The sequence below is a fragment of the Liolophura sinensis genome, chromosome 13 (genome assembly GCF_032854445.1).
Source record: "Liolophura sinensis isolate JHLJ2023 chromosome 13, CUHK_Ljap_v2, whole genome shotgun sequence".
In the NCBI taxonomy this organism is placed as follows: domain Eukaryota; kingdom Metazoa; phylum Mollusca; class Polyplacophora; order Chitonida; family Chitonidae; genus Liolophura; species Liolophura sinensis.
Genome location: NC_088307.1, coordinates 10,387,462 through 10,397,230, shown reverse-complemented (window position 1 = coordinate 10,397,230; position 9,769 = coordinate 10,387,462). Strand labels below are relative to the sequence as shown.

At 42.1% G+C, this 9,769-nt stretch overlaps 1 protein-coding gene across 1 annotated transcript in view; it reads left to right on the top strand.

Moving 5' to 3' along the window:
* The first annotated feature begins 6,912 nt into the window (after positions 1–6,912).
* LOC135480843 (ribonuclease 3-like) overlaps positions 6,913–9,769 on the top strand; it is a 38,211-nt gene continuing 35,354 nt past the window's right edge. Inside the window, exons 1-3 of the mRNA XM_064760773.1 lie at positions 6,913–7,772; positions 8,496–8,582; positions 9,520–9,682. Coding sequence (XP_064616843.1) covers positions 6,913–7,772; positions 8,496–8,582; positions 9,520–9,682 — 1,110 coding nt within the window. The remainder of the gene's footprint in view (positions 7,773–8,495; positions 8,583–9,519; positions 9,683–9,769) is intronic.

Here is a 9,769-nt window from a genome sequence, read left to right as displayed (position 1 = left end):
CATTATGACTATGACGAACACGTCGTTACATGCATACCGATAATCCTTAGATGCCCATAAACAATACTTGCAATCGAATGCATTGAAGCATATACACATGTGAATCCCTTGCAATAGTCTTGTTAAATATATATGCGGTTTTAAAGGTCAGGGAAGTAGTGTTAATCTATTATTAATGTAGGGGACATTCATTTATGGTATACGTGCATATGTTACTTTGTCATATGCGTAGTAAACGAATATTTGAGAGTAGGTCTGTATATTTGCATGTATATTACCGGAATGCACGTCCTTTTCATTACGTGTGCACTCATTTCATTGGTTGTACTCAAGATTTCAGTTACATTTACTCCTGATTTCGTTACATGCATACTGATATTTATTGGTGGGTATTTGGGACCAACTTTTGGTATTTATCGTTGTTGGATAATCATGTTCTAAATAAGAATGTGATGCTTGTCTAATAAATTTATTTGAATGTAAATTTGTTGTTCATATCGAAACATATGCATTTAACATAGATTATGACAATATTTATGAATATGTTAAAAATATAAATATGATCCAAATTGAGGTTTAATACATTTGATAGTTGAAAAGAACTAATTCTAGTGCAAAAATATTCATTAAACCTGTGTTACATCCTCATTTGTGACAGTATTAAAAAGAAGACTGTAAATACCAAAAGGTGGTCCCAAATAGCAACCATACAAAACTTATTTTAAGTGTCTATTTCTTTTTAAATAAAAATCTGAAAAAAATACTGAAGACCACATTTAGGAATAACTTTTCGCATTCATTCATTTGAACTTTATGTCATGTTTATGTTTTCTCCACCTTTAAGTCAGGGGGTTTGCTAGATACACTTACATATACGCACATTTGCTCTATGTGTGTATGTATGTGTCTATGTATGTGTGTAGGCTTTTGGTTTTAGGTCGTATGGGCCTGCTTAACAATTTGTCAGTCATATGACCACAAGGAATCAGGTGTGTGTATATCTTCTGTGCCTTCTTGTAGCTGGTTGAGTCCATGTCACCAAAGTCCTGTCGCCACTGAAGTATCATGCCGAAGCCACCTAGCATGATATCCCACCCATGAGGTCACATTATACTGTCACCGGGCCAACAAGTACTGTTTTCTTCCTCTAACCTTTTTAGTCCTACACAGTGTAATTCTGTGAGGCAACAAGTGCCATTTTTAAAGTCTTTGGTATGACTCCGGGTCTCCTGACTTCGAAGCAGATACTCTAACCTTTAGGCCATCGAAGCATTCGATTTTTGTTTTACGCGGTACTCAAGAATATTTCACTTATACGACGGCGGCCTAACTACCATTTTGAGTGAGTGAGTGCTTGGGGTTTAACGTCGTACTCAACAATTTTTCAGTCATATGACGACGAAGGAATCATTAGGGTGCGTGTACGTGTAATGTGCCTCCTTGATGCAGGACGGATTTCCACCGCTCTTTTATTTAGTGCTGCTTCACTGAGACGACTTACCGAAGGCAAGTAAGCCGCCCCGCCCGAGCCATTATACTGATACGGGTCAAGCAGTCGTTGCACTATCCCCTTCATGCTGAACGCCAAGCGAGGAAGTTACAACTCTTAGGTGTGACTCGATCAAGGATTGATCCTGGATCTACCGGTCCCGAAGCGGACGCTCTACCAACTGTGCTATCCAGGCCGGTCACCTACCATTTTGAACCGACAAGAGAATTAACCCACGTGCAATGAATCCACATAGTACGGTTGAAGGCATAAGTAAGGGACAGTTTACTAAGGGAAATTTTCTAAGCCATTGAAAAAAGTAAACATAAATAAACATACCGCATCATATCTAAGTCGCGGTACGTGTAAGACTACCTTTTTGTTTGGACCTCTGATTGGTCCAAAAATCCAAAAGAACCTTTTTGATTCGTCCAAAAATCAAGAAGCCACATTATTCAGTAGAAAAGCCATTGAAAACGGAACCGTATTTAAAATACCTTTACTTCTTTTTGCATATTTTTGCACTGAATCAAACGAAATTGTGTTTGTAGGCCTATCGGTGTGATGTAAGGTGGGTTTTAGACCTATATGGATCGTATAGATAATGTTTGCCCTATGAGGGTAAAGGCGTCAATACAAACGTTTTCTACAAATTTATCTTCAGGTCTGAATGAAATTATTGCGAATTTCACGAATGCAACGTAGTACGTTTGGTAGAGCGTAAATATAGGCCTACACGTAGGCCTACCTACATGTACATGTACACGTGGCCTGCATGTAACTGTATGTTATAGGAGGACACAGTCATTGTATGACGACATACATGTAGGGACATTTGACAGTATTTAGTTTACTGAAAAAATCTAAATAAATAAAATAAAATAATAAAAACATGTACGTGTAGGGGGCCTACAAAGGCCTGTATATACCGGTAAGTTTACATGGTAGCCAAACGTTATTTTGTTATTTTCTAGGCCTATTTCAAGTATACTGATTAGGCCCTCTTGATTTTTGGAACAGCCAAAGAAAAGAAAAAAAAGCCGGGATATTGGCCTACCTGCACGTTTCATACCGTGACTTTAAGAGAAATCAAAATTTGTGCCATTGTTGTTGTACTTGGGAAGCGGTTGCTCCATCTGCGTACATATTGAGAACAACTATGGGTACCGCGCCGTTCATCCCGCTAGAGGGCGCTGCACGGCGAATAACAAACCCGAAGCGAAAGAAAATATGCGACAGGTAAAGTCTTACAACTTGTAAATGGCTTTCCGAGGCACGATGACACCTGGTACGGCAGGTGGAGGGCCGCTGCTGGGTGGAAACAGGGTAAGGCACCACAAACCTACACTATCAGATAAATTCCTGGAGCGAATATGGGTTGTCCTGTGCTTTTCTGCGCAAGAGCATCGCTTGCAACAACAACATGATTGGGATTTAACCCGCATCAGTTGCGCTGACACACTGAGTATGGTTTTTTGAGTCCTACACAATGTGACTCTGTGAGGCAACAAGTACCATTTTTTTAAGTCTTTGGTATGACCCCGTGTCCCCGACTTCGAAGGGGATACTCTAAATTTAGGCCATCCAAACATTCGCTTGGTGTTTTACGCCGTATTCAAGAATATTTCACTTACATGTATACGACGGCGGCCTAACTACCATTATGAACCGACAAGAAAATTAACCCATGTGCCCTGGATCTGCAAAACTCAAGCAAATGAAAATAAACGACAGGTAGACTCTTACGACTTGTAAATGGCTTTGCGAGGCACGATGACACTGGGTACAGCAGGTGGAGGGCCTCTGCTGGGTGGAAAAAGGGTAAGGCTCCACAGACTTACACTATCTGATAAATCCCTGGAGCGAATATGGGTTGTCCTTTGCTTTTCTGCGCAAGAGCATCGCTTGCAACAACAACATGATTGGGATTTAACCCGCATCAGTTGCGCTGACACACTGAGTATGGTTTTTTGAGTCCTACACAATGTGACTCTGTGAGGCAACAAGTACCATTTTTAAAGTCTTTGGTATGACCCCGTGCCCTGACTTCGAAGGGGATACTCAAAATTTAGGCCATCCAAACATTCGCTTGGTGTTTTACGCCGTATTCAAGAATATTTCACTTACATGTATACGACGGCGGCCTAACTACCATTATGAACCGACAAGAAAATTAACCCATGTGCCCTGGATCTGCAAAACTCAAGCAAATGAAAATATGTGACAGGTAGACTCTTACGACTTGTAAATGGCTTTGTGAGGCACGATGACACTGGGTACGGCAGGTGGAGGGCCTCTGCTGGGTGGAAAAAGGGTAAGGCACCATAGACTTACACTGTCTGATAAATTCCTGGAGCGAATATGGGTTGTCCTTTGCTTTTCTGGGCAAGAGCATCGCTTGCAACAACAACAACAACACTGGGATTTAACCTGCATCAGTTGCGCCGACACTTTGGGTATGGTTTTTCAGTCCTACACAATGTCACTCTGTGTTTTATAGGTCTGACTTGACTTGGACAGAACTATATTATATGTACGTGGTCATATTATATAGGATGAACTTGTTATGAAGATTGATTGGAAGATACTAGCAGATAGCTTAGGTGTTTGTGGTAGTTGCAGATGGAAGAGTAGTAGGCTCTATATCTTTGGCAGTTTTTAACAGCTGTTAAAATGAACATTAATAGGTTTTAAAATGGCTTACCTTTACTGCTTGAGACCATGTACATGTAGTCCGAGAATGATCTGACGTTAGGTGTGGCAAATTGTTGTTCGGGTAAGGATGGCCCCAAACCAACGTAAGGGCGCGCTCCATTTAAAGACCTGATGCACTTGTGTTGGGAGTTTGTCACGGCGTTTGAGACAAAAATAACCCATCAAATAAGTCTTCACGGCCTGAAGTTTGCAGATACTTGTGTTCCTTATCTTTGCGTCTGTCGATGTATCACCAGCACAATGTTAATTCCTAGGCCGCGTGGGCCCGAGATTCAGTGATGATGCTCTAAGTGAATGGGTGCACTGACAGCCTCAACACATTTGACAAGGGCAGGTAACTGCATCAGGCTTTTAAGTGGAGGGTGGAGGATTCGCTTCTAAGATAAAAGCAGTGCTGACCTAATTCTCTGACATTGATTGGGGCTAGCCCAGACTCCTTTTCTTATAATGGCCTAGCGTCGTTGGAGTCTCGATGCTTACACTTTTAATTTAATACTCAACAGAGGTCCAGACCAGTTGTCTTTGTTATCGAACAAGTCTCGCACAAATAAAAGACACCAACCTAAAGACCTGCTTTCCGCATCTATGGCTCTACCACCATAAGTCCCTACTTGATTTAGAATAGGTTTAATACAGCCCTAAAGGTCCACGGTATACACTCCTTGGTGTCTGCCGCTATTTGGAGAAGGTATACTTGCAAGTCCGGCTTCATAGTGGAGCAGTGGGTAGATGGCAGCATTCCAGTCCAGCTGATGCTGGCTTCCTGTTTGGCCAGTTGAGAAAAGTTCTACCAGCAACCTGCGGATGGTCATGAATATCCCTCGTCTTCTGCGTGGTTTCCTCCAACCATTACAATGTCTGTCGTTGTATAAATGAAATATTCTTGAATATGGCGTAAAGCTCCAGTCAAATAAATAAATGTGTGTGTTTGAAACTTCATTGTTTCAGTTGCCACCTCCTAAGCAGCCCAGTGGAATGTACAACCCTCAATTCCCTGTGAGTGGTTACCAGGGAGCTGGGGGTCCTCCCCCAATGACACCCACCTTTCAGCCTGTCCTTATGCAGCAGGTAACTGGTATGGGTTGCCTCTACCCAGGACAAACTCCAGTAGGGCCTCCAGGGTTCTCACCTCATGTCAGGTAAGTGGTTATGTACCTGGAATACTATCTATGAGGTTTTATTTTGGGCTATCTCTTTTCACATTGCCCATATTTGTGGAATGAAGACTTCTGTATGGGGACATTTTCATGTTGGTTCTTACTCCATTCTAAAGTCGTTTTTTGTCTTAACTTCGTCTTGACACATCTTCAGCACTTCTCCATTATCGAGGGCAAGGTGATATAACATTTACTCTAGCTTTATAACATGGAAGGTATTTTCCGTATAATAGACTAATCAGTAGCCTGTGACAGATAAAAGTGATGGACTTTGGCCCAAGTGACAAATATAGGTTTCTCAGGAATTAGACATACTGAAAGAGTATTTCTTCCACTGCTTGAATGTTGACACAGTGGCCTACTATATATATTTACAAGGAACTCCAGTGACCCTGTTTCAGTAACATAGCTACAGATGCACGGCCGTGCCAGTATGCCTGGTTCAGGTCGTAGCCTCCGGAGGGGTTGTGCTGGTTATTTTGAACCCAGTTAAATGTTTGCAAAATTTACAAATTGCAAAGAGTTTTGTTTAACTAGATTCATGCTCAGTAAATCTAAATATACTGAGCCTGATCAAGGCATTCGACTGTCACTGGATTTTATGCTTCAGTTTTGTAGCTGTCGCTTCTAAGATAAAAGCAGTGCTGACCTAATTATCGCAGACGTCAGAGAAAGCATCTCAGCTTGAACACAATGTTTCAACAATTTTACTGTATTTCATAAGAGATAAAAAAAAGACATCCTTTGTATGCAAGACAGATGAAGCAGCAAAATTTACATTTTTTGCTTGTAATAAATTTGGAAAAAACTTACATCACAAAATTTTGGATTGATTTTAAGCATTATCCGGAGAGATGCTGTCTTCTAATTCCCATAAACCTTCGGAATCCCAAATGCTGCACGTAACTAAATCGTTGTAACAGATCCCAAAATGATGTCTTATGCTGTAGTTTGTGTTATCATATGTCACTTCATGAGTGAATGGGTAAAGGCTACGTCACAGCTTAGGCCGCACAATCTGATAGCAACATGTTTGATTGGATAAAATTCTCAAGATGCCTACCTCAACTCACATCAGCCATTTGTGCAGCATTGTCATTTTGTTCTACTTGTTGTCCAGTGAAATCTCATTAAAATTATAAAGCTTGACTACCCTGCTTTCGATTGAAATACGTGTATGTTTCAGCCAGGTGCTGTCTTGTCCTTGAACAAACTATTTAAACTAACATGTACATGTACATTGCAAATAATATTTTGGTGGCAGACCTATCATCCTTCTGGGAATATTAAAGTTTTAAGAGGGAAAAAACATGCACTGAAGAATGTCACTCCTGTTGTGATTTATTATGGAATTCTAACTCAATGATAATAACCCATGTATAATTTTCACTTGTAAGTTTAGTCTCTATCTGTGTGGAATTTTAAGTGTTGTCTTATTTCAAAAAATTCCTTTCCCTGTAAAACTCTATTGTTGTAGCTCAATTATTTATGCCCTTTATTTTTTCTCTGGTTGTTTTCAGAGGTGTCTACTCACAGATTGTCTCTGGGTCAATGGTTCAGCCATCTCATATGATGCCTCTTCAACATCAGGGTCACCCACCATTTGGGCCCCGGACCCCACAGACGTCCATGGGGCCTCGCTTACCATTTGGCGCTCCTTGTCCAGACCCCTCCAGGTATCCCAAGTCAGGCCCCCAGTTCTGCTCTCCAGGCAGGGAACTGGATAATGTCCGAGGGGATACGGACTGTCGATTGTCAGGACACAGCCCCGAACACAGGGGGAAGCACTCTTTCAGATCTCGAGACTCTAGCAGGTCATCATGGGATACGCGTGGTTCACCGCACTCCGGAAGGGACAGTGAGTCTGATCAGAGGAGAGGGAACAGCCCTGGCAACTGGGACAGGAGAGCTCATAGGTCAAGGGAGAGAAATCCTGACAGAATTAGTAGTCAGTTTAGGGATCAGAGCAGAAGCGGTAGCAGAAGCATGTTTCACTCTGATCGGAGGCGGGACTACTCGAGAGAGCGGCTGCGGAGCGATTACCGAAGCAGGCATGACAACAGTAGATCAGAAAGGAACGACGATCGACGCAGTAATAATGGGCGGAACAGCAGGGAAATGGGGCGGGGAAGAAGTGATAGGGAGAGTTCAGGACGCGACCGGGGGCGTTTCAGAGATTATCAACGATCCCGACCCACAGGGCGAGACAGTGATGGTGGATCTTACAGGAGTGACAGGACTGACAGAGAAAGATGTGGTGCTAGCAGCAGTACAGTAGATGACACAGGATCAGGGCTTAGTGACTCAGGGGACAGGCGAGGCCTGGAGTGGGACAGGATGAGGAGGGAATCGCCTGAACGGGGTCGAGATAGGGGGCGGACGGAAGACAGGAGAAGACGAAGGTCCCCCAGGTACGTACAGCTTACATGCACATCTACATGCGCTGCTTTAAGACCCTATAAAACTATAGCTGTTGTGAAGGGTTGGATACAGGGTCTTATTTTGTCCTTCTGAAGGAGTCTTCTAAAACTCAAATGACTCAAATTAACAAAAAATTAATGATGGTGCTGCATTTTATACGTGTAAACATAAAATTTATTGTCTAAATCATTGTCTCACTAATGCTCAATCATTGTCTCGCTTGTGCTCAATCATTGTCTCACTTGTGCTCAATCATTGTCTCGCTTGTGCTCAATCATTGTCTCACTCATGCTCAATCATTACCTCTCTTAAGCTTAATTGTTGTCTCTCTTAAGGTTAATCATTGTCTCGCTTACACTTAGTCATTGTATCGCTAGTGCCCATTCATTGTCTCACTGGTGCAAAATCATTGTCTCTCTTTTGCTCAATTATTGTCTCACTGGTGCTCAATCATCTTACTCATGCTCAATCATTGGCTCTCTTAAGCTTAATTGTTGTCTCTCTTCGGGTTAATCATTGTCTCACTTGTGCTCAATCATTGTCTCACTGGTGCTCAATCATTGCCTCATTTGTGCTCAATCATTGTCTCACTTGTGCTCAATCATTGTCTCACTTGCGCTCAATCATTTTCTCAGTCATGCCCAATCATTGCCTCACAAGTGCTCAATCATTGCCTCATTTGTGCTCAGTAATTGGTTCCATGCTGATTACAGGAGACACCATTCCTCAGAGTCTCAGTCTGAAGACGGCAGTCAGCGATATTCACGCAAGCGAAACCTATCCCAGGAAAGAGATGAAAGGTAAAAGTGAGAGATATGTGTACTTTGTGTATGGTAAATGACTCAAAATTTTGCCCAAAATAGTGCATCGGTGAGTAATGGGTAATGCAAATAATGCATTTGATGCCTAAAGTATATTTTTTCCAATAGCAGATCTTCCTACCTTCCCAAAAGAACGTTGAAACACCTGTATTAAAGATAAGTTAAACTCTCAGAATCAGGCGAAGTATGCAGCTTAGTCCTGGGAGAAATTTATGGTTATTTACCACCGTATGCTAGCTGGAATAGATTTTGGTCTTCTGGAACAGGATTCCTGTATCAACTTGGAGAAGAGGTAACAAAAGTCAGATCGGTTTAATGGCATGGAAAGTCCATTGCCTATAACCTTTATAGCAACAAGTTTTAACTTTTGCCATTGGGGTTGTACTCACCGCAGTGCTGCTGGTATTCTTTTATAAATATCAAACAAATGCACTTGTTGGGGCGTGGGTTGTGTTCATCTGAACTCTTGTTAAGTTTTATTTTTATTTTCATTTTTTCCTCCGACATTGGAAACAATTTAATCTGGTATGGCGTAGAGATAAAACGTGCACCGTGTGACCGGTCAGAAATGTTAGGCAACTATTTCTTATTACATTTATTAGAACGTAAGAAGCTGTAAAATGTTTCCAAAAGTTATTTACAGTTGATGAATGCTGGAGAAAGTTGAGAAGCTTCGCAAACCTTCGAAGTTACTGAAGAAACTGAGTGTCCTTTGAACTTTCAGAACTCGGTGAAACAGGTTTAACAATGGATAAATCAGTGTCCACAAAAATTACCAAACATTTTTGACAAGTCACGACACAGGAAGTATTTTTCTTTTTGCGACAAAATAGTGTGATCTCAAACTCCCCCACTCCCCATAACGACACATTGACTTCATTTGACATCTCTCTCCATTCACCTTGTGTCTGACCAGGCCATCTAGAAAGCGGGCCAAGCGAGCTCCCTCACGGAGCCCCAGCCCTGACAAATCCCTGGAGGAAACCCAGGAAGAAGCACCCCCAGCAGAGATTGAGGAGGACATACCTATCTGGCTAAGATGCTCCCCTGCTGATTTGTACTTCACCAGAAACACGCAGGTAGGTCCGTAGGGGTGCTTGAGGGCATCACACTTAGTCTCGGGGTTGAGCAGGGAATTACATGTAGTGCATGTCGCTCGTGTCACT